This window comes from Amborella trichopoda, chromosome 4 (assembly GCF_054954075.1).
Source record: "Amborella trichopoda isolate Santa Cruz 75 chromosome 4, AtrichopodaSantaCruz75HAP2 v2.0, whole genome shotgun sequence".
In the NCBI taxonomy this organism is placed as follows: domain Eukaryota; kingdom Viridiplantae; phylum Streptophyta; class Magnoliopsida; order Amborellales; family Amborellaceae; genus Amborella; species Amborella trichopoda.
The window spans coordinates 5802657-5828738 of NC_142339.1; the positions used below are offsets into that span (position 1 = coordinate 5802657).

General features: G+C 37.7%; 1 protein-coding gene across 11 annotated transcripts in view; it reads left to right on the forward strand.

Annotated features, from left to right (window-relative positions):
* Window positions 1–26082, forward strand: part of LOC18439224 (putative 3,4-dihydroxy-2-butanone kinase) — a 34863-nt gene continuing 8781 nt past the window's right edge. For 3 of the 11 annotated variants that reach the window (XR_016053908.1, XR_016053909.1, XM_020670379.2), the window contains exons 1-13: window positions 1–198; window positions 1547–1620; window positions 1890–1958; window positions 7091–7203; window positions 7326–7373; window positions 8135–8206; window positions 8307–8396; window positions 10092–10265; window positions 10635–10718; window positions 13722–13777; window positions 14672–14802; window positions 14897–14989; window positions 15213–15274. Coding sequence is in view for 4 of the 11 variants with exons in the window: in XM_020670379.2 (XP_020526038.1) it covers window positions 7141–7203; window positions 7326–7373; window positions 8135–8206; window positions 8307–8396; window positions 10092–10265; window positions 10635–10718; window positions 13722–13777; window positions 14672–14802; window positions 14897–14989; window positions 15213–15274 (873 nt within the window). In the remaining 7 variants the exon portion in view is untranslated. Of the gene's footprint in view, window positions 199–1546; window positions 1621–1889; window positions 1959–7090; window positions 7204–7325; window positions 7374–8134; window positions 8207–8306; window positions 8397–10091; window positions 10266–10634; window positions 10719–13721; window positions 13853–14671; window positions 14803–14896; window positions 14990–15212; window positions 15275–26082 lie in introns of those variants that run through there. The other 8 variants (XR_016053910.1, XR_016053911.1, XR_016053912.1 and 5 more) reach the window with 4 other exon arrangements.

The window sequence follows — 26082 nt, forward strand, 5'->3', positions numbered from 1 at the left end:
ACCGTAATCGTGAAGATTGAGTGACTGTCTCTCTCTCTCTCTTCCTCGTCCCCTTCTCTCTCCTCTCTCATGGCTGCCTAGGGTGTATTTTCCCTAGGTTTACATTCTGTATCGTTTTTCTCAGTGATATTCTCATCAGTTTGAGTGCGCATTCAACTATGTCTCCTCATGGGAAGAAGCTAATTAACAATCCAAATGGTCAGCGCCTCTCTTATTTCTTTCTTCTCTGTAATTTCTCTTCAAATTCATGCTTATACAGGAGTTTTTCTCTGATTTTATCTCTCGTCCTGGGAATTTGTTTTGATCATCATGCTGAGGCAGATTTCATTGCTTTTGACTCTCTATGAATTTTAGTTTTCTTGCTTCTCTTTTGTTAGAATTTGTGGCTTGACATTATGAAATTCCGCATTTTACTGGATTTTGATTTCGGTTATTTATAACCTGCATTCTGTACTTTACTTCTGTTATTTGATTTCTTCTGGAGTAGTAATGGATGAAAATCTGCAACGTCTAACTGGATCTTAGACCTCGTAGTCTCTGAACTATTTGACTTACATAAATTTTATTTTTCATATTAGTTTTCAGGTACTTATTGTGTATGTGAACTTTAATTTTTAAGTCATGATCTCTTCCCTTCAGCTAAATTTGTGTTAGCTTTCTCATTATTTTTTTATTTTATATATTTTCTTAGCTGGAATTATGAAATTCTGCCATTGAGACCGAACAAGAGCCAATTGTATTTATAATATTTCATGCATGTAATATGATCGTAAAGCTTAATCCAGATGTTTTTCTTTGGATTATTTTGTGACAAGGATATGGGATGTTTAAGTGTAATGACATCCTTGTTTTTTGTTATAGAGTTTCATTGAGTTATTGCTTATGATAAATATATGTTTTATTTCAGGCTTCTTAGTTCATTTTTCAATTGAACATTTACAAGTGTGCTTAGATTATGCAGCATTTGGCCTTGACCCAATAGGTTTAAATGGTTGTAGTTGAAACATTTGCCTGAGAGAGTTTTCAGACTTTTCTTCTTCTCTTTCTGTTCCCTCCTGAAAAGCTTTTTTCATGTCATTTCGTTTTATCTTTTGTGATTCTTATGGTTTGTGATCTGCTCTAGTAAGGATGGTTTGATCTTGATGACTTCTAAAAACAATACTAGTTGTTTTTCTTGAGGAGGAGAAACATGCCTCTTGATGGTCTGCATTTAGTGACTCATGGTTCGTGAATGATATTTTTATGCCGAACAATAACTAAGGATATGAATTCTGATGTTTTTTCTTTCTGTTTTGTGGGATTACAATATTGTGGCTGTTTCTAACTATGGGATGAATGTTTAAATGGGAACATCTTTATCAGTTCAGTTTCTGAAATCATGCTATGAGTATTTCTACTCTTTAGCAGTCAATGACTAGAAGTGAAAACTAAGTTACTACAAGTATCTATTTTCTAATTTAATTTTTTCCTTTTCTCCAGTGGTTAGAAGGTCGCTGCCATAAAGAGACAAATTTTGGATTAACAGATTTCTTATTTTTTGTTGCAGATGTGGTAACTGAGTTCATTGAGGGCTTAGTGGAAACTTGTCCTGGTTTGCAATACCTAGATGGCTTTCCTGAGGTGAGAAGCTTACGAACGAAAGATTCCAACCAGAAATTTTTATATTGCTTGTCTTTTAATCATGTCAATCAAATACGGCATCCTTATCTGCTCTTCCATAAAAATCTCCTCTATTTCTCTCTCTCTCTCTCTCTCTCTCTCTCTCTCTCTCTCTCTCTCTCTCTCTCTTTCTCTCTCTCACAACATACACGTACACACACACACACAATGTGATAACTTGCATTTGACATAGTTTATAATGTTGTTCATATGTTACTTGCATTTGGCAGCACAGGTCAAGGTTGTGTTACGTGCTGATGTTTCAAGTGGGTCATATGAGAAGGTTGCTGTGATTTCAGGTACCGAAATTGATGCCACACTAAAATGTGATAAAATTTTTTATTGTTAATATGTATTTTATCCGTAGAATTTTCATGGTACTGCATTGTACAATGCCATTTCTCTTAATTATTATTTTTCGGGAAATATACAAATTACTTATCTTGGCATTGAAATATATTTAGTTTGACATAGAAATGCAGGCCCCTGCAATATTTTTTTTTGCCAAACAAACTTTGATAAAAAAATTAGAAAACATAATGATTTTGGGAGAAATGAACAATGGTCTGAATCATGATTCCTCCTCAGAATACTAATGCAAGTCAATGACTTGTCTTCTTCACCAGCATTAGCAATTGTATCAGCTATCCAGCTTGCCTACGTGTACCTGTAGCACTTTATATTGTGATGTGTCTCCTCATAATTCAGAATATGACAAACAAGGTCAGCTAATCTCAAGGGCTAACTTTTTCTAATGAAAAAAAAAAAATGTCTAGAATGCTAGCTCGAGTAATTATGAGGCAAAGGAAATGTTTCATATGACCAACATCTTGCTCTTCAAAGTCATCTTGTCTGTCTTACTTCGCACTTGCAGCCACAACACCAGTCTGTCTTGCATTTTTAAAGAAACTATTTCATTTATTACCACTCCTTTAATGCTGGATGACCCATGCTCACCCTTTCTTTGAACATCAAGTTTAAGCTACATGCATCCAGTGTAATGGAGAGCGGCAATCAGGCCCTCACAGAGGAATGGACCACTCCCAAAATTCCTCTTTATCCAAACTCGATCGCTACCTTATTTGCCCTTCTTGGGATGTCACTTTCCCTAGAACCCATTCGGTTGCTCTCCCCAAACCTACTTCGGATCACATGCCCATTCTGTTAGACACCAACCCTATCTAGAGGGGCCCCAAGCCCTTCTGTTTCGAGCTCATCTGGTTGGAGGAACCAGAACTCCAATCTCTTCTCCCCACTTGGTGGAATTCCTTCGCCCCTAGAGCCCATGGTTGGGTGGGTTTCCACCTCCAGAGGAAGCTATAGCTCCTCAGACCCTCCGTTAAAGCTTGGAGCTGCAATATTCCTGGCAACTTTTGAGCCCAATAATCTGCAGTCCTTCAATCCATCCAGAACCTTGAACTTATCGAGGAAAATAGAAACCTAACACCCAATGAGCTCAGGGAGTCTAAACTCAAGCTTGTACTTTAATCTATTCTCCGTGAAGAAGAAATTTATTGGTTCCAGCGTTCCAGGATCAAATGGCTGAAGCTTGGGGACCACGACACGGCATTTTTTCATATAACTGCGAACTGCCGCAGAAGAGATAACATCATATCCCAAATTAGATATGGTAACTCTACTCTTGAAGAACCTCACATAGTGGAGGTTGCAATCTTGGATTTTCTCCAGAGGCTTTTTAAAACCCCAGATGGTCCCGAACCTAGGATGATGGACCTCTCATTCTTATCCTTGCCACCTGGTAAAGCAGAGTGGCTAGAACGTCCCTTTTCTGAACCTTTTGCCAAGGCCCTTTCAAACTTGGTCCAAGACTGTGCGCCCAAGCTCCGATAGCTTCCCTGTGGTGCTCTTCAAACAGTTCTGGGACACTCTATGCCCTGACCTCACCTCTTTCTTTCAAGAGTTTCATGAGAGAGGAATTATCAATAAGGCCGTTGATGCCTCCTTTATTGTTCTAATCCCAAAAATAGAGGGCGCCGATGAACACAAGAACTTTAGGCCCATCGGCCTCATCAACAGTTTGTATGATATCCTTTCAAAGGTGTTGGCGACCAGAATAAGGGACGTTCTGAATTTTGTCATATCCAAAATCCAAGAGACCTTTGTCAAAGACATGCAAATCTTGGATGGGGCCTTGGTTGCCCATGAGTGCATTAACTCATGCCACATACCCAAACTACCAGGCTTAGCTATCACACTAGATTGGGAAAAGGCCTACGATCACGTGGATTGGACCTTGTTCGATGATACTCTAAGAAGGATGGGGTTCGGGTCTAGGTGGAGGCTGTGGATGAGGGGGTGCATTTCCATAGGACTCGGTCCGTATTAACGGTTCTCCGAAATGTTTCTTCCTTGCTTCCATAGGACTCAGGAAAGGGGATCCCCTCACGCCTTTTCTTTTTGCCATAGTTTCTGAGGTCTTTAGCATATCTTTGTCCAGAATGTATAGCCACAGTCTCATGATCGGTTTCACTGCAGGGAGGAGGAGGGGGGGTTGGGGTGGGGGGTGTCTGAGGTCTCCCATCTCCAATATGCCAATGATACCTTGGTGTTTTGCGATGCCACCGATTGGCAGGTAAACACTCTTCTTCTCTTCCTAAAGGGTTCCAACTTGCCATGGGGTTCAAGGTACATGGACAAAACCAAGATGATAGGTATATCCATTGACTGCTCTTCCATAACCTCCTTTGGCGATACGTAGGGTTGCAAGATTGAGCCCCTGCCTTCTTACATGGGCCTTCCCCTTTGTTTAGGCAAACCTAAAAAGTGCCTTTGGAGCCATCTCATCGATAAGTTTGACCACAAATTCGTAGGCTGGAAAGGTTGTTTCCTTTCTTCAGCAGGGCGACACTGATCAAGGCCACCTTGTCCAATGTACCCATCTGCCAAATGTCCCTCTTTCAAATACCAACCTCCATGGCAGCCTGCATAGAACAACTGATGTGAAATTTCATATAGTCAGGTGAAGAAAACTCCAAAAAAGTCCATTTGGTGGCATGGGACAAAGTGTGTAGGCCCAAACCCTTGGGGGTCTGGGCATCCTTAGACTTAGATGGTGCAATCTCGTTCTCCTAGGGAAATGGTGGTGGCGCCTATTCACCCTGGAAGGCCACTTGTGGCAGGAGGTTCTGCGCAACAAATACTCCATCGACCCTTGGCTCCCCCAGCGCCAGGCCAATATCCAATCCTTGGGTTTTTGGTGAACCCTGGTCCACTGCTACAACATCTTCAAGTCCCACTTAAGGTCTCAGCCTAGAAGTGGTAATCATACGTTGTTCTGGTCCTTTTGGATGGACCTTTGGTATGGTCACATCCACCCAGAGACAGATTCCCTACTCTCTATCGGGTGGCTAGCAATCAGTTGGCCTCGATCCTCGACCACTTCCCCATTTCGTCCCACCACAGAATCTGGCCTTTATCTTTCTGAAGACCGTTGCAAGACCGCGAGATGGATACTTTCCTCCTTCTGGAGGGCCTCATGCACTCGGTGTTCCTGCCTTGCTCAAGGGAAGATAGGCTTATTTGGACATAGTGTGCCTTTGGCAAATTCTCAGTATCTACCTTCTATCTCTCCCCCCTTTACCCTCCCCCCTATTCCCCTGCCACTCCCCCCTTATATCAGCCAAGGTGTGGTACCCCTTCGCTCCTCCTAAGCTACAAATCTTCAACTGGCTGGCCTCACTTGTAAAGGTGTTGACAGTGGATCACCTGTCAGGGAAGAGGTATGTCTCGCCCCAATCGATGCATCATGTGCCTTAGCGAAGAGGAAACAAGCGCCCACCTTTTTCTCCACTGCAAACGGGCTACTGCGTTTTGGGGAGCCACTTTACAGCTTTTTGGGCTACCCCATCCTCCCTCCCTTGCCTCTTCAACATGCTTTAGTTTCTGCCGTGACCTAAGGCAGGCATCTTGCTATGGAAGGCCACCATATCTGCTACCCTTTGGGTAATATGGACCGAGCGTAATTGTGGCACTTTCAGAGGAACTAGAGCCACCTCGGGAGCGCTAAGGAGCGCATTAGATCCTTAGTGACCTTCTGGGCAAGAAACCACAAACGGTTCAAGTACTTTTCATCGGTGGATTTTTAGCTAAATTGGCAGATGCTGTGCCATCTTACCACACCCAGGGTGAGTCGTGCTGTTAGATGGCAGGCACCTGAACCAGGCCCACTTAAGCTTAATTTCGATGGTTCCTCCCTTGGCAACCCTGGGCCAGCTGGAATAGGGGCATATTCAGAGAGTTGTGCTGTTAGATGGCAGGCACACCCAGGGTGAGTCATGCTGTTACATGGCAGGCACCTGAACCAGGCCAACTTAAGCTTAATTTCGATGGTTCCTCCCTTGGCAACCCTAGACCAGCTGGAATAGGGAGCATATTCAGAGACCATGCGGGCAATTCTTTCCTTTCCTTCTCTAAATGGATTGGCGTTTCTGATAGCACCACTGCAGAAGCTTTGGCTTTGCTCGAGGGATTAAGGGCATTCAATCCCAGCTGGTGCAATGCCCTCTTAGTCGAGGGGGATTCTAAAAGTGTCATCTCTTGGGCCTTGGGAAAGGGCAGCCCACCCATGGAGACTAGCCCATATCTTCGATGAGATTTTTGAGATTAGCAGGTCAATCACAACTTCGTGGGCCCTTGTCTGGCATGAGGCCAATTCCCTAGCTGATGGCCTGGCTAAGGAAGGTGCATCCAGTCCTAATGTAGTGGACCCACCTGATTTAGGGTCTCACTCGGTTTCCACCTTCATTCTTTTGGGAGCCATGGATGTACGAAATTTTCGCGTATCCCTCAATCTTGGGGAGAATTTTTGTATAGGGCTCCCCTGTGTTGGAGAACATTTTTGTACTTGTACATTTTTATTTTATTAAAGTTAACCTTCTCTCAAAAAACTACAAACATAAGTGCTACAGAAGGTCCTTAGACCAATTCACCATGATGGACTTCTTGCTCACCACAGTATATATATAAAAAAAGACTTCCTAGAGAACTTACCTCTATCAGCCTACTCTCAAGACTATGCAGTGAATCTAATATATCTAAGTAGCTACAGTGGAAATGCCTGTGTAGATTACCTTGTTATATTGACTTTGGGAGTGCCTTGAAGTTGTGGCATTACATTATTTGATATATTTGAGCTGTTTCACGTTATATGAGTTACATTTGGTGATCCAAAATTAGTTCTTACTGAACATTTCTCTGAACTGATTGGTTATGGATATCCACTTACTGTATGCGATCAATATGATTTGGTGAATAATTATTGTTCAAAAAATTGGTACATATTTACTTTCATATTCATGTGCAAAGTTTTTTCTAGCTCTCTTTGTTGATTTGGAGGCTTCCACAATGTTTATTTTTACGTGAACATTTGATGATTTCGTGATGATTGTGTCTTTATCTGCTTCTCATGCAGGGGGTGGAAGTGGCCATGAGCCAGCTCATGCTGGGTTTGTGGGGCCAGGAATGCTGACAGCAGCTATTTGTGGCAACGTTTTCACCTCTCCTACGGTCAATTCTATATTAGCTGTATGGGATTTGGATATTTGATGCATGAATTAATGAAGCTGAAACACTAGCACCTCATAAAAAAGGAAAACAGGACTTCAATATTTGGGATTGATAAACTAATGTCATGTTTACTGGTTCAGGGGATTCGAGCTGTGACTGGTCCCAAGGGATGTCTTCTGATAGTAAAGGTATGCTTGAGTACTCGGTGGTGTGATAACCCAGAAGGACATTTTCTAAATCTAGTGTCATAGAGACTGACAGAAAGGGCTTTTTTTCAATCTAGTGTCATAGAGGCTGGCAGTAAAAACTTGTGGATTTTACTTGAGGGGAAGTTTGTCCTATTTTCCCTGGAAAACCTTTTCTCTATGTTGATACCTGAGGCATAGAACAAGCATGCATTAGTGTACATGGTACCGAGGGAACTTGTTTGTAGGTGTGAAACATGTATCCCCAAAGGCACACATTGGAACAATTATTATCCCTGTTCCATAAGTTTGTCATCTGTGGTATTCATAGCCTTTGTGTAGGTCCTTTGATCTCTGTCCTTTCTTTTTTTTTTGTGTTTTGTGCTCCACTGACTTCTCCAGATTTCCAAGCCATCCATTCATTATTGTTGTTCTTTAGTTTCTTTTTATTATTCTTATAGTCTGTTCCATGAATAATTTTCTTTTCGTAACTTGTTTCCTATATCCACACCCCAAATTGTTGTCCAAAAAGGTTCTTCTTCTGGAAACTATGGTACATCCCCACCAAGGTCACCATTCTGACTTCTCATTGCTCTTGATGTGATGACCATATCAATGTTGGATGTATAGTAATTTGACTTCTCGGCGAAGTAAAAGTTACGAAACTTGGCATTCTTCACTTGGAATGCCTTCTTTGCCGAAATGAATAGATGAATCATTATTGTTGTATATTGGCCATAATTTTTTAATTTGCGTTTTGGCAGAATTATACAGGGGATCGATTAAACTTCGGTTTGGCAGCAGAGCAGGCAAAAGCAGAAGGATACAAAGTTGAGGTATATCCCGGGCGATGGCCTTTCGTTAATGCTATTAATATATAAAAGACCTATTAATGATGTTATCATTCTCAGTGAATCATAAATTTGATATTTGCAGACTGTTATTGTTGGGGATGATTGTGCTCTTCCACCTCCTCGTGGGGTGGCTGGACGCCGAGGTTTAGCAGGGACTATATTTGTCCACAAGGTGTGTTGGATTGCGCTCTTCCTTTATCTGGAGAAATAGTGTGATCTGATTACTGTAATGTGACATCCTTTCTAGGATATGAAGTATTAATGCATCTCTAGGTATTTGTGACTGACTGTGTTTGTAATCATTATTAATGTTTTTGGCCTTCATGATTCTTGAGTATCCAGGACTAGCTCTTTTTGAAAATATTACTACTTTTTTGGTTAGTTTATTATGCATTGTGCATGAGTCCTCTTTATCATTAATTTAAATGACTCTGGCCCAATTTCATGGAAGATTCTCTTGTCATATGTAAATGTTACCTGCTACGAAGAATATCTTTGCATGTATTGAAGGTTTGAAATATTGCATTTTAGCAGCCCACTTTAGAGGTGCTGCCAAATGTGTGGAACAGTTTGGTTTGATTATTGAACATCTCTGTGAGATATTTGGAATTCTACAGATAGATTAGTCCAAGAAATCACATAACTGTTATTGAACATGAATTAGCATTACATTTCAGCTGAAAATACATTACTGAGATGTATCTAATGTGTTAGAATTTTACCAGTAAATGAGCACATATGGATGGCCTTGGGGATATGGTTTATAAAACACATTTCTTTCTTTGTAGAGACCATTGTAGTGTGTTCTTTTTTTTTTTATAGCAATTGATCGAATTGCTGGTTGATGTAAAATTATAGTACCTTTATGTGCAATGTTCATGAGTGCTTCATAAATACTCATGCTTGAAAAATAGATGTTAAGAATGATGTGTAGGAGGGCAAATCCTACTGAGTGCATGATAGTTACAGGGTAGAAATTCTGGGTATTTAATGAAGAATCTTGATATATTGATTAGTTTTTTTGCCATTTTCTATTGTTGGTTGGTTGGGTTCAAACCCGCGATTGCAAGCTTGTGATAAGAAGCTCCTTCCTGTTTGGCCATGTATTAGGATGCCTTTGTCTAATTTTTTAGCATAGATATTTTAGCTTCTAATAAAGTGAGGTTCCTAAGTAAGAATATGTATCGAGTGTTTATGATGCTATCCGTAGTGTTTTTTTTTTTTCAAATTACAGCAGACACCTTGTTAGAGCGCACTTTATTCTCATAAACATTTTCAATTTTTGATTGTGACCTTGCAATTCTTTAGGAAAGCCTGATATGAAATGCATCATTACCTTAATACGTTCTTTGTTAAGAGGTATTTTGGTCAGTTTTCGTACCCATGCGCACACACATAAGGGATGAATTTCAAATTTCATATTCTTACACTACAAGGATGGATTTTACTCATTTTGCTAAAGGTAATAATATATATATTGTATTAACACTAGAATGAGAAGGTATGCCAATCCATACCCTTGGGGCTTGAAATAATAAGTTAATGAGACAGAAGAGAAACAAATAGCACACAATTCCCATGTCACTAGATATCCACATTATATCTCTATGGAAGAAGTTGCCTTCTGGTGGGTATTGTGCAGTGTCCTCAAATTTTTTAAACTTTCTTGCCTGAGTGCATGAGTTATTAGCTGCATATGTTTTTTTTTACTGTAATGGCAAGTTGTCCTATAATGCACATAGATAAGAGTGCCTGTGTTTTGTAGATCTGTTTCATTAGTCATGATGTACTATTCTTGCATTTCTATTAGTTGATCTTGTTGTATTATTTGTCTTGATGTATTATACTTGCTTTTTGCAATTGACAGATTGCTGGAGCTGCTGCTGATGCTGGGCTTTCCCTTGTTGAAGTTGCGGCAGAAGCCAAGCGTGCATCTGAAATGGTGGGAACAGTGGGAGTAGCTCTCTCTCTTTGTACTTTGCCAGGTCAGGTCACATCTGATCGTTTGGGTCCAGGAAAGATGGAGCTTGGTCTTGGAATTGTAAGTCAATAGTTGTAGCTCATAATATATTTAGATTCATTAGCAATGCTAATAGAGAATGTCGATCTATTAGAGTTCCTCGATTCAGCTAAGGTAATTTCTTTGAGTAAACAGAAGAGGGTGAAGGTACATCTGTTGTTATAGTATACTCTTTGCATGTACATTCATGTTAGTTGCTTCCTTTGGTCGTAGTTATGCATGTTGTTGTCATGGCTTTCAATTCATTTATCCATGTTTTACCTGCTATTATCCCTTGCCTCTATCTAATGTGCGGGCGGCATAGATGACATTATTTTTTTTTTTTTACCACTACTAACTCTTGATTCCTTCTTTTGCAAATCATTGGATAATTGTCATTCACAATTTCAGCATGGAGAGCCTGGAGCAGCTGTTATTGATCTTCAACCAGTGGATGTGGTCGTATCACTTGTTCTCAAGCAGATATTGTCAACGGTCTGTTCTTCCACGTTCACTTGTGATGTATTCTTTTTTTATTCAAATAGTAACTTATTTTACTTCATTGCATGAATTGTATCAAAACAGAGACAGACCATACCAAAATTAATTATGATCAATCAAACTTCATCTAGAGATGTGGGGTTTTTGATGATTATGAAATATCATTGCATGCATTTTCTATGCTTAGTATGCTGATGCATAAGTACAGACTCCAAAAGAAAAAAAGAAAAAGAAAAGAAGAAAGTATTATCTGTCGTTGTCCTCTTCCCCATTACGACAGTCCAGTGAGTGTATGTTCTCAATTTCATTACTTAAGATTTGCCTATTCCTTTTTATTGAAAAAATAATAATAGAAAATGATGAAAATAGTTCAATAACAATTTGCATTCCTTTATAATAGGAAAATGCTAGATGCATGCTTTGAGGCTAGATGAGATTGGTCTCTCTGCCAAAAAAAAAAAATTGATAGAAATGCAGCTAAAGAGTATGTTTCTCATTGTTTATGTATAAAACTAGGAACTTGGCATGAGTAACTGGACATGTGGTTAGTTCGGTTATTTGTGAAATTTGGTCTTTTGCACACCTGGTTAAAGGCATACCCAGATGGATACTGAATAGATTTTGAGTGCTCTGCGATTAGTTTTGTGAATTGTAAATCGAAATTAATTAAGTAATTAGTGCAACAGAGTTACTTAACCTATAAATTAAATCATTATAATGATTGGTAATCAGTAAGCCACTCATATTAAGTTGATTTCCCGAATCAGCTAAAGTAAATGATATGAATATGGTTGAGTCTGTCTCTCATTGTTTATTTATAATACTAAGAGCTTAGCACGAGTAACAAGGCATATGGTGAGTTCAGTTGTTTGTGCAAATTGAACTCTTGCATATGATGGAAAACACCTGGTTAGAGACATACCCAGATGGATACTAAATAGATTCTGAGTGCTCTAATATTGGTTTTATGAATTGTAAAAACGAAATTAAATAACTGGCTAGTGCAGCAGAGTTACTTAATCTATAGATTAAATCATTATGATGATTTGTAAATAGCTGCGATGAGGCTCTTGAAATGGATGAGTGGCAAGACAAAAAGGGATAGAATTTGAAATGAATACATCCAAGAGAACTTAAGTGTGGCTCTAATAGGCGACAAAATGAGAGAAAGTAGATTTAGGGGGATTAGGCATGTGCAGTGCGGGCCCAGTACAACACTTGTTTGTGGGTGCGAGTTGGTTCAAGTAGAAGGCTCAGAAAGGCTAAGGGGTTAGCCCAAAAGGATATGATTGGAAGTAGCGAGAAAAGATATGGGGACTTATGGCCTCACCGAGGATATGTCCCTTAATAGAGCAGAATGGCGGGCAAGATTCTTGTAGCCGACCCCAAATAGTTGGGAAAAGGCCCTGATGACGATGATGATGATGATAATCAAGAAGCCACTCATATTAAGTTGATTTTCCGAATCAGCTAAAGGAAATGATATAAATATGGTTGACTCTGTCTCTCATTGTTTATTTGTAAAACTAAGAACTTAGCACGAGTAACTAGACATAGGGTGAGTTCAATTGTTTGTGCAAATTGAACTCTTGCCTGTGATAGAAAACACCTGGTTAGAGGCATACCTAGATGGAGTGCTCTGCGATTAGTTTCATGAATTGTAAAATTGAAATTAAATAACTGGTTATTGCAAACAATTTTTCTTGACTTATATATTAAATCATTATAATGATTTGTTATTAATAAGCCATTAATATCAAGTTGACTTCCCAAAACAGCTAAAGTAAATGGATGCAATAAAACCAAAAGCCATAACTCTAAGAAATAAATTGATCTGAAACGTACATTGTTAAAGGTAGCGCATGTAGCATGTATTCAGAATTCCATGTAAAATTAGACAGCGGTGCTGAATTGGTACGAGGGAAATAGTAAAGAATGAACTATACTAAGCAGAGAATATGCATGAATAGAGAAACAAAAGCATAAAAGAAACAAGAAATAAACAGAGAAAAAAAAATTAAATAAACAATGAAAACCGTCCTATTGATATTATATATATATTGTATTTAAACCCTTCTTAGGTTCCCCCCAAGCCTCTTTTCTCACATTGTAACTGTATATCATCCTTTCAAGACATTTGACTTGGTCCGGAGGTTTTTTATTTGAGAAAGTAGCTTGGTCCAGAGGTTTAAGCCAGTTTTTGGATATTTTTTTGTTATGTTCACCTCTAATGAAACGCTCCAGTTTGTAATACTTTTCATTAACCTAAAGTCATTTTCTCTCTCCCATTGAACACTTTTCAGATTGAATGAATTTCTCAATGAGTTTATTTTCATGTCATGCAAACAAATGAGTCGTAATACTATTCTTTGGACGTGTGGAGTTTATGAAGTGTTCTCACTTTATCAGGAGTATCACATTTAATTGGCCAACCTACTTTTAGTTTCCTATGTTTTTCATTTCGATCCATAAAATTCCCATATAGCTTAGGCATACAATTTTCAGCTTGCCTCTGTTTAGGCATATCTTTTTCTCAAGACTTTGTTGCATTGATTTGCAGGTCCTGCCCTGCCCAACAAGTTTGATTAAACTTGAGTTAAAATTTTGATTGAAGTTATAGAAGACTAAAACTTTTTCTGGTCTTGTATTCCTGTTAAGTTGTTATGACAATATTAAATGGGACCCACATGTTTTGTGGCTGGTATTTTAGATATCATTAACATATCAGATATAAAATTATGCACAAGATCCTTTTGTCCAAACGGCCAAACTGCCAATATGAAAAAGCTTTATGCTCATATACATTTGTTGAGGAAGATGTATTTGCTGAATGCTGTCTTTTGCTTTTAACATAAATGAAGATCAAATGATTTATTGATTTGAAGTACTCAAAATGGAATGTAGTCTGATAGGTATAATTTGTATCACACAATCTCAATGGCATCCTTATTCCATTACTTTCCCTTTTTTCATTTTCTTCTGCTTTGTATTTTGCAGGAAGCACACTATGTACCTATCACTCGTGGGAGTCGAGTTGTACTCATGATTAATGGGTTAGTCCTAACATTTTGAAGGCTTCTCCAGTGAATATTTGTTTAGATTTTCATTCAAGAGGATTACATGGACTGGTGAGAAGTGTTTTGTGTGCTTTGTTTCTTCACATGCATAACTAATGAGTGAATTTCTAATGAAATATCTGAATATGTTGCTCCCTTACAATGAGTTTTATGTATTCTATATTATTATGCAAGATATTACTAAAAGAAAATCTTATTTAATATTGTTTCACTAATATCCAAACAGGACAATGCCTCATCTTCTGCTTCAAACACATCCGGGTGTCTCTTTCTTGCTCCATTCATATATATGTCTGTCTGTCTTTAGTCTTTGTAGAACTTCGCATCCACATTTTCACAGCAATGGATGTTGGTTAATTATCAAGATATATAGAATACCATTTGGTTATACAATTGTGAAATTTTCTTGGAACAATCTCATTTATCCACTCAGTATTGAATTTTCCTTAAAAAATAGAGGATAGTATCTCAAGTGTGACAATTGTTTTAGAGAAATGTCACAATTGTATTGCAATTTGTTGGGTTGAAGACGGATGTCGTTATTAAATACCCCTCAAATCAATAAAGATTGAATGACTTGCAAGGTTTGATATGATTCTAATATATGCCCATGTTATCTATGTAAGTTTGGTGCTTGTTCACGGAGATTATAGAATTCTAAAAATAATTAATCACCATATCTCCTTCCCATGCATGACATTTTGATTTTACTTAAATGCTGATACTATGCCTGGGCTACTTGGTTTTTTATTTATGTAAAAACGGTATATTTGGTACTCGTTTCTAATTGTGTACAAACACAATCCAAATTTCAGGTTTTGTTTTTGAGCAATAACTCCTTGTGCTTTGGTGATAATATCTTTATTGCAGATTAGGTGCCACACCATTAATGGAGCTAATGATTGCATCTGGGAAGGCTATTCCACAATTACAGCTCGAACATGGACTTGCTGTGGATAGAGTGTACACGGGATCCTTCATGACCTCTCTCGATATGGCAGGTTAGTTTTTGGAAGAAAATTTGTTTCTTTTTCATATGAATCAAATAGATATAATGTTAGCAATATTCACAGTTTGCTTACATATGCTCAACAGGGTTCTCAATTTCTGTTATGAAGGCAGATTACTCCATTTTGCAGCGTCTGGATGCCCCAACTAAGGCTCCATGCTGGCCTGTTGGTGCTGATGGTAAGATGTTGTGATATTCTATAGTGTGTTTTTTTTTCAATATACTCATTGGCAAATTGATAGGCTTTCTTTTATTGTGGAGTAGGATGAACACATTTTTTTTGGCTGCACTATAGATATACAACATTCACTCTTAATATTGAACTTCTATTCAAGATCTACTCTCAATTTTTACAACTGGGCCTATTAATTTGAATGATTATTGGGTTGGTTTTGGTTGCAGGAAATCATCCACCTACAAAAATTCCTGTTCCAGTACCTCCATCTCGATTGCACCACGATGAGGTATGGCTTGATTAACGTCCTTAAATATATGGGATCTATGTTTCGCATCATTTTTTTTGTAATATAAATTTGTTGGGAGGTGTATCCGCTTGCCCAAGTGAGTTTATATTCTGCCTACATACTCAATCACTTGACCCCATATTTGCATACTGTTTGTGATACAATTAGGCTCTTAAATATTGTACTTTTGGTTTATGTAAATCATATCTTGCCAGTAATGATGTCTATTCCTATTTCCCCTGGATGGTTTTTTATTTTAGACAAATCCAGAATCAAACCAGAAAATACATGATATGTGTTTGGGAATCTCTCTCCCACTAGATGTAAAAAATATTGTAGACTTTCGAGGCAGATTGGTTTCTCTGTATGCCTTAAATAGAAAAATCACCCAATAAGACCACCCCCCCCCCTCCAAAAAAAAAAAACGCAGAAGTTTTATATTTTGGATAGCCCGTTGGTGGATTGAAACTTTGGATGTTGTATTGTGACCCCTAAACAATCTGAAAGTGGCTTTGCATTTCAAATAAAATGCTTTCTATGAGTTTTCTTAATGGAAACTATGCAGCCACATAGCAAAACAATAGAAGCTCTACATGATTTCTTTTTTATCAACCCAAATCCCAAGGCTTTCTCTAGGAGTCCTCTTAGTTTTATTTTATCAGCCATGAGCCTTTCCATATTAGAGCTCCTCCTTTTGGAACCTTAACATCAATTGGGCTTTGGTCCAATGGTAAGGCACCTATTTTGTATGACTATGATCAGGGGTGTGAAATGTGAATACTTGAAATTTGTTCCAGAAAACCAAACCTTATCATCATCATCATCAGAAGAAGAACCGTATCCCAACTATTTGGGGTCCACTACACAAATCTCGTTCCGCCATTCTGCTCTACTAAGGGCCATACCCTCAATAAGACCATGAGGCCCCATACCTTTTATCGCTACTTTCATCTATGTCCTTTTAGAGCCTTTTACTTGAACTAAATCGTACCTCTTAACTGGTGTTGTATTGGGTCTGCGCTATTCATAACCAACCGACTTAAGTTTACTTTCCCTCATCTTTTCGCCTATTGGAGCCACCCCTAAGTTCCCTCGAATATATTCATTTCGAATTCTATCCTTTCTTGTTTTGCCACTCAATCATCTCAACATTCTCATCTCTGCTACTCTCATCCTGTGGGTATATTATTTCTTCACTGTCCAACATTCTGTCAACTGTCTTGTAGAACTTCCCTTTTAGCTTCTTTGGCATGTGGCGATCACATAAACTTCAGTTGCACATTTCCACCTCTCCCACCCAACTCTAATTCTATGTGCCATCAATCTTAATTATTAGATTATTGACCCAAGACATTGAAAATACTCTTTTTTAGGTATTTCTTGGCCATCAATCTTAATTACTTTCTCATTTCTACTCCTGTTATTATTAAACTTGACATATATCCTGTTTTAATCCAGTTAATTTTAAAACCTCTAAAACCTAGAGCCTCCAAAGTTCTAACTTTGCATTGGTGCCACTTCTAGTCTCATCGATCAAAACTATGTCATCCGCAAACAACATACACAATGGTATCTCATCTTGTAGATGCCTAGTTAACTCCTCCATAACTAAAACAAAGCGATATAGGCTCAGTGACTCCTGATGCATGCCTATTGTCATTGAAAACTCACTTGTATCTACACTAGTTGTCTGCACACTAGTTGGCACTCTCTTGTACATATCTCTCACCATATCAATGTAGAGTCTGGAGACTCTTTTATTTTTCAACCCTTACCCCCCCCCCCCCCCCCCCCCCCCCACAATTAAATCCCTAGATACCTTATGGTAAGCTTTCCTTAAATCAATAAAGGCCACGTGGAGTTCTCCCTTCTCTCTGAACTTCTCAACCAATTGCTAAATAGGAAAATGGCCTCAATTATTGACAGAAAATCAAACCATGTCAGTGTAGTCACCCCTCCTAGAAATTCTGGCTGATAGAATTCGCAGAAGCCTTAGTTCTGAGTCCTAAGAACCACAGTAAGTCTAGTGAACCATAGTGGACCTAGACCCCTTAGAATTGTCCCAAAGTCATCCAAAACTTAACCCAAGTGATGGTAGACTCCAATAGCTATCCAATGGTCGAAGAATTACTGAAAATTGACTTGCCATTCAAAAGTTATGGCTTGGGGAAAAATTGTTCAGAGAAATGCCAACGGGGACCCCTTTGTGCGACATGTGGCCACTCGCGCAGCCCGTGGGCTTGCATGAGCCGCTGTGTGTCACGCAGGCCCATTGGGCCTAGAGGAGGTTATAGAAGCTTCCAGAAGCCTTGGATGGTTCTGGTGACAAATTTTTGGATTAGATAAGGTTGATTTTTGACGATTTTACTCTTATACCAGTTACATTAGGACTCTTAAGATTTATCCTAGAAACTTCAATCTTGTCGCTATCCTAGCCTATATAAAACCCCCTCAAAATTACCAGAATAAATCCCATAAAATCTTAGAAATTCGTCCAAAAATCCCCTAAAAATATAGAAAATCCTAGAGTTTCCCAAAAATCTTAGGAAAACTTTCAGAAATCCCCAAAAATCTAGAAAAATAGTTGAAATTCATAGAAAATGCTAGGTGTCCTAGAAACCCTAGAAACACCTACAAAACTAGAAACCTTTAGGTAAACCCTAGATCTAGGAACCCTAGAAATTTTAGAAACCCTAGAACTTAGGCTGGCTTTGACCACTAGTCTTAACTACCTCATTTCTAATCCTTTTGTTACTAAACTTGCATTTTATATATTCTTTCTTAGTCTAACTAATTTTAAAATCTTTATATTCTTGAGCATCCCTCCAACATTCCAATTTTTGTTGTGCCACCTCTTTTCTCATCGATCAAATGATAGTCCTGAAAATTATATTGCCTTATTTGTGCTTCAAATCATCATTATCATCATCAACAACAACAAAGCATTTTCCCAACTAATTAGGTCGGCTACATGAATCTTGGTCCGTCATTCTGCTGTATTAAGGGTGTGTTTGATTGAATTAAAGTTCTTCTCCCGAAGAAGTACCTTTCCAATACTGTAGCACTTATGTGTCTGATGTGTGTGGAATGCTGTAGTAGAAGGGACACGAACATTCCTCAAATGTTCCTATTATTTGTTGAAAGAGGGAAGGTTCATTTCCATGGAAAACCACAAAAGATAAACTTTCTGAAGGTTTTTCCGATAGAATACCCCGGATGAAACGCTGCCTCTTTTCTCTCCGGCGTTGAAGCCCCAGCCGCCCGAGCTTCCCTTCCTGGTCCTCCCAGCTCATGCAGACCCTAGCCACCCCAGCTTCTCCGTGCTCATGCCAAACCGTAACGGGGCATGTCTCTCTCTCATCTAGTCTCTTGTTCGCTTTCTCCCTCTACTCTCTCTATCCATCTCTCCTCTATAGAAAAGCAGGAGGAGCGGGCATTAGGGTTTCATTTTACTTTTCTGGTTCTCTAGGGTTTGGATTCCTTTTTGCCTGATTTTGGGGGCGTTTGAAAGGCTTCTCTCCACTGCCCTGTGAGTTTTTGTGCTGAGAAATTATGGGCTTTCTTTGATTTTTGATTGTTTTCTGGTTTTCCCGAGGTGGGTTTCCTCTTGGTGTTGATTTCTCTCTCAAGGTTTATCTTATGCTTGTTCTTGGTGGTTGAAAATTGGAATTTTTGGGGTGTTTTTATTCTCACAGTTCATGTTCTTTGGTTGGATTTTTCTCCTATGTTTTTTGTTCTATTGGGTTTCTTTTTGGTTCTTGTTTTGGAAATAGGTCATGCGTTTGGAGGTGGTTCATGCCTCGTTCTTGTTGGTCTTCAGGGTTTGATTCGGCTTTTTGCATTAAGGCTTTTCACAATTTTTTATTTTTCATTGAGTTTTCAATTTGGTTTTTTTTGGTTTGTATCGTCAGAGTTGATCTCCCTCTTTCTCTCTTCTTCAATTTTGAGGTCTGTAGAAAGCTCCATTGATTAGGGTTCCTTTCATGGCAATTGGTTGTTTCTTGGTAAAAATCAAGAAAGTGTTTAGCAAAATAGTTTCTTTGAGATTTGGGGGAAGGAAGGCTGAGTGTTTTGTTTCATAAGGTGCCATTTAAAATCAACAGGAAATCCTGTGTTTTTTCCCCTCTTTTTACAGAGGAAGCCATGTATAAAAAATGTTACAAGGCCTAGGTACTTACAGTGTGCCAAAGCAATCTTCTTGGTGTCCTTTGTGGTAAAGGCTCTGATAAGGAGAACCAAGAGAATGCAGAATATCACCTTGTCTATCCATTCCTAGGACTTGTTTCTTCAGGCTGTTCAGAGGTCAGTTGCTCTCTCTGTCTCTAGTAATGTTATCTTAGCCTCAATTGAATTCTTGTTAGTGTCTCATGTAGCTAGCAAATTTTGATTGAATTTGTATAAGCTTCTTATACCTATTTCTGCGAGCATTTGGGACCTCTCTCTCTTTCTCTGACTCACTCTCTCTCTGCCAACTTCTTTCAAGGATTCTGATTTCAATTTGCTAGCATCATTGTCTATATCTACATTGTTGTTTGATAGTAATGCATGCTTATGTTTTGAATTTTGATTTGTACCTTTCCTAGTTTCCTTTTAAGTGAGTTCTTCGCTGTTGAGTAAATTTTTCTTCGTTTTCTGTGGATCAAATTGAATGCAGGTTCAGATAATTACTAATCCCTCGACCAAAAATATTTTCGGATTTTAATTTTGTTTACTTGCAAAGGGAGCAGTCTTTCCATAAAGATGCAGTTGGGCCTCTGGTTTTGGAGGACGTCAATATATCCCCAGCTGATGCCATAAGAAATCACTTAGCTCAATTTCAATAATTTCGGTTTCTCCTTAAAAATTGCTCCATTACATTTGATTTATGATGGATGTACTAGTTGATTTGGCGATTCATTTCATTAGGACCTCTTCAAATTGCTATCCTACAACTCCTTTTGGAGCATAGTCGAATTTTTTTAATGGTTCATGACAATTTTTGAGAAAGAACCCAAAACTTCCTTAACATTACAGTAGGTAATCAAACATATGTACCTAGAATTTCCGTAACATTCCAACAAGTTATTAAACACAGGTACCCAAAACTTAACTTCTGGAAAGATAGCATTCCACTTCCCAGCAAAGAACTTCTCGTTTCCAAGGAACATTTATCTTTTAACAAACAAACACGCCGTAAAGGTCAGTACTCTCATTGGGGCTATAAATCCCCATATCGTTTTTCACTACTTCCAACCATGTCCTTTTAGGCCTACCCCTTGCCATTTTTTAGCCTTCCACTTGAACTAACTTGCACCTCCTAACAAGTGTTTTATTGGATTTGCGCCACACATGACCAGCCCACTGAAGTCTACTTTCTCTCATCTTATCGTGTATTGGTGCCACACTTAAATTTTCCCGTATGTATTCATTTCGAATTCTATCCTTTTTTATCTTGCTACTCAACCATCTTAAAATCCTCATCTCAACTACATTCATTCTATCGTTATGTTGTTTTTGACCACCCAACATTTTGCCCCATAAAGTAAAGTCACAATTGTCTTATAGAACTTTCCTTTAGCTTTCATTGGTATGCAACGATCCAATAAAACTCCAATTGTACATCTTTGCTTCGCCTACCCATTTCCAATTCTATGCGTGACATCTTCCTCAATCTCTCCAATTTCTTGGATTATTGGCCCAAGATATCGAAAGTACACTCTTTTTAGTATTTCTTTGATGTCAATCTTAACTACTTCCTCGTCTTTACTCCTTGCATTCCATGTGGTCTATGTTTGTATTGGCTAATTTTAAAACCTTAGATTCTAGAGCATCTCTTCAAAGTTCTAACTTCGTGTTGATCCAGTTTCGGGTTTCATCAATCAAAATTATGTCATTCGTTAACAACATGCACTATGGCACCTCATCTTGTAGGTACCTATTTAAGTTGTCCATGACTAAGACAAAGCGTTATTGGCTCAATATTGACCCCTGATGTAGACCTATTGTTACGGAAACCCACCCGGCTCTCCACTGTAAACTGGTTAGCGCATTCTCATACATATATCTCACCAAGTCGATGTAGTGTCTAAAGACTCATTTTTTTTCCAACATCCACCAAATCAAATATCTAGGTACTCTATCATAAGCTTTCTCTAGATCAATAAAAGCCATGTAGAAGTCTTTTTCCTTCGCCCTCAACTTCTCAATCAGTTGCCTTTGTAGGAAAATACCCTTGGTTGTTGACCTTCTCTAGCATAAAACTGAATTGGTTTTTTGATATACTCGTTTCATGCATTAGTCGTTGCGCAATCATTCTCTCCCACAGCTTCATAGTGTGGTTCATAAGTTTGATCCCTCGAGAGTTCACACAATTATTTATCTCCTTTGTTCTTGTAAATAGGTACCACAATATTTTTCCTCCATTCGTCTGGCATGTTATTTGTTCTCAACACGTTGTTGAACAACTTGGTCAGCTGGTCAATGCTAATCTCTCCCATGCATTTCCAAACCCCTATCGGAATACCATAAAGCCTTTCCTATCTTCATCCTCTTCAAAGCTTCTTTCACTTTCGATATCTTAATCCTACGAATGTATCTATGACTTCCGCCCTCATTTATACCAATAGTTCTGTCTACCAATATGTTCCCATTGTGTTTGTTATTTCATAATTTTTTAAAATAAACTCTCCACCTTTTGTTGATCTCTTCATCCTTCACCTTTTGTTTAAAAATAAACTCGTCTGAATGCATTTAATATGGCTTAAATCGCTACACTTTTTATGCCTCATATTTTTTAAGTTAAAAACTTCTTTTTCACATTTTCTTGTTACCATTTTATTGTATAGATTATCATATGCCGTAAGTTTAACCTTACTTACTTTTTGTTTAGCAAGTAAGGCTAAACTTGAAGCATATAATAATCTGTATAGTGAATTGGGAACAAGAAAAAGGTGAAAAAGATGTTTTCATATTAGCAAAAATGATAATTACTTATTTATGCTTCAAATAGTAGTCCTAAGAAAATATTAGTTACTTGTTCATCTACAGGCATGACTTTGTAATTCCTATTATATGCATAAGGTTGTTTCAAGGGTGCAACTTATAGTTGACTAGACATTTGAATGCCTATTGGAGATTGAATTTATATTTTTGACACGTGGTTGATTGTACTCTGCTAGTTGGCTCCTATTTGTTTGTCTAAATGCGCTTGGTTAGTTCCCTTCTATATCTGGCCTTCACTAGTTTATGAACTTCTTCCATCTTCATGTAATCTTGCATCTAATGACATATACAGGTTCATTCTGGGGTGGTTGCTATGCTATGCAATTCAATAATATTTTTTGTGCATCTAATAGTCTCTTCTATCTCTCTCTTTGTTTGTTTTTTTTTTTTTTTTGAGTTTTTGATGTTCTCTTCTTTTTGGCGTGGCCAAAAATGTTATTGCTGGTATAGGCTATATTTAATTCAGTCAACGGGATACTGTAACTTTAGACACCATTGGCTAATCTTATCCAACAATTTTAGTCCCTACCCCTCCCGGAGAATAACATTTGTACTATTGGTTTTTCTATCATATTTTTTATGATAGGACGAAGCATGATGAGGTGAACTTTTTGTCGTGCTGTTTGGCATCATTAGTCTTCATCATATCACTTCTTCAGTGACATTGTTTGTCCTCCTTTTGTTTTGTTTTATTGCCAAGGCATTGTTTGTCCTCCTTGTCAATTCTTCAGAGGTAATGAGCTAATTGCAATTTTGTTTATTTAGTTACTAACAAACTTCTACTCATCTCTACCAAAATGCTAATTTGAGAGAGGTGTGGTGTTAAGAGCTGTATAACCTTTGGTAAGCATGTTATTATTGGGAGATGCAAATAATTGGTGTATATTATATTTAGGATGATTTTCATTTGTAATAAATAATTTTCTAAAGTTTTTTCTGAATTTACAAATCTATGGCATTTTTACTGTTGATTTTAGGTGCTTGTATGTACTACCCCCATAACCTTGCTCCTCTTTCTTCCTGTTAATTTTTTTGTGATTTGAACTTTTGGGTGTATCTTGTACTCTCTCTCCTTCCTTCCCATCCTCCTTCCCTCCCTCTCAAATATTCTACACATATGTACTGGCCTAACTTACATGTCTTGCCCCCTTGGCCCGCCTTTCCTCCTCTCTCTCGTGGCCCAACTTATAATATTTTCTTCTTCAATTGTTTCTCTGATTGGGTCCTGAGCTAGTTCTAAAGTTTGAACTCTTGATTTTAAGGCTATCAGTTCATTTCTGATTTCATTAATTTCAGATCTTAACTCAGATATTGAAGGTTCCTTTTCTTTATGGGTTTTATTTTGTACTCTTTTTAGAATATCTTGAAAACTATAGTCTTCTTTTGTAGGGACAAGAGAAGAGTTGGGTTTCTTTGATGGAGTGTTTGACATATTGATATAGTTTACTAAGGCTTCTTTCTTAGCCCCAGGGTCTATTATTTTGTCACTTAGATCTATAATTTAATCTTCTTCTTTTGTAAGGGTATTGATATTTAAACCATTCATATCTATTATCGATTTATAATAATTGGATTGGCAATTTTCTTTTTCTTTTTCTAAGTCCTTTTCATAGTCAGAGTCTGAATCAGAGCTACTGAAAATGATATCTTCATCATTGATTTATCTAATTAGCATTTCTTCTTCTGATACAGAAGTGTTTGAAGTTTCAGATAAAGTATAAAAATATAGAAGAGAAACTGTCTCTTCCAGAAATACAAAGCAAAATCAAATCTTTAATAATAAATATGGAAAAAGATAATTGTGCAGATATCCCCAATGCATTTTGGGATAGGAAGCAACATATAGTAAATTGCCATATGAACCAGATTTTAGAGAAAGTAAAATTCCTACTAAAGTTAGACCTATTCAAATGAATAATAGGTTGCTTGAAATTTGCAAAAAAGAGATACAAGAATTATTAGAAAATAAGCTTATCAGAAAAAGTTCATCACCTTGGAGCTGTTCGGCCTTTTATGTAGAAAAGGCCTCTGAGATAGAAGGAGGAACTCCAATATTGGTAATAAACTACAATCCACTCAACAAAGTCTTGAGATGGATTAGATATCCAATCCCAAATAAAAGGGATCTCTTGGATAGACTAGTCAATGCATGTATATTTTCAAAATTTGATCTCAGTCAGGTTACTGGCAGATTCAAATTTCCGAAGAAGATAAATACAAAACTGCTTTTAATGTCCCATTTGGACAATTTGAATGGAATGTTATGCCATTTGGATTACAAAATGCACCCTCTGAATTTCAAAACATTATGAATGAAATTTTTAATCCTTACACAAAATTTATGATTGTCTATATTGATGATGTACTTGTTTTCTCAGAATCTCTTGAGCAGCACTGGAAACATCTAAGTGCATTTATCAAAGCAATAAAAAATGCTGGCTTAGTAATCTCCGCAAGAAAAATAAACCTTTGCCAGTCAAAAATTAGATTTCTAGGGCATAATATTTTCCAAGGACGCATTATCCCTATTGATAGGGCAATAGAATTTGCATCTAAATTTCCAGAAATAATTCTTGACAAAACCGAATTACAAAGATTTCTTGGTTGTCAAAATTATATTTCCGATTTTTACAAAGACTTAGCAATTGACGCAAAACCTCTATTCCAAAGACTAAAAAAGAAATCCCCCAATTTGGACGGATGAACATACTAAAGCTGTAAAAAAGATCAAAATAAAAGCCAAAGAATTACCATGTCTGGCACTATCCAGTCCTTCAGCATTTAAAATAGTTGAAACAGATGCCTCAGAACAAGGATTTGGTGCCATATTAAAACAAAAGGTAAATAATCAAGAACACTTGGTTCGTTTTACGTCTAAGATCTGGAACCCCGCTCAACAAAATTACTCAACAGTCAAAAAAGAGATACTCGCTATAATCCATGCTGTTACTAAATTCCAAAGTGATTCATTTAACCAATCATTTCTTTTAAGGAAGGCAGCTAAAGACATCCTCCAGAAAGACGTAAAAAATCTTGTGTCCAAACAAATTTTTGCACGATGGCAAGGTATTCTTCTGCTTTCAAATTTACTATCAAGCATATTAATGCTCAAAACAATTATTTGCCTGACTTCTTGACTCGAGAATTTCTGCAAGGAGGACAAACGAAGCCAAAGACAGACGATGGACATAGTTCCTAGTTCGGGTTCAGCCCTAGCCTCCCCCATCAACACCAAAATCTTTAATAAGAAAGCAAATACAGGATATTGATATCTCTTTCTCACAATCCAATATGCACTCAAACTCCTAGTGCAAAATCAATATACTTAGAGACAACATATATTCCACTGCTGATAATTGAAAACGAATATCAGTCCAAACATCCGACTGAAATAGCTGCCTTATATCTCAGGCAGCATATGCATCTAAATAATGGGGATAGATGCCGAGAATCGTATGAATGTATCTTAATAGAAACAGAATCAGTTCTCATAGTCCATCATTCCCGAAACAATGATAGTGAAATAGCATATTCCAAATTTCAAATAAAAAAGGTTATCACTTATAAAGAGTGGGGACTGGGCCCCTTGAAACCCAGGATCATCAAAACAAAAGGATTTAAAATCAAATCCTACCATTATTATGAATATATGAAGGTTTGGGATGAAGTCTTCGCGTACCAAAATATGAAAAATTCTCACAGTTGGTGCATACAGTTTAAAATAAATGACCCAAATGCATTCCCAAACTGGTTTAAAAATTGGTTCTCCATATGGGGATCCACAAACCAGATACTTCCAACAGAACTCCAAATTTCTCAGAGAAAAT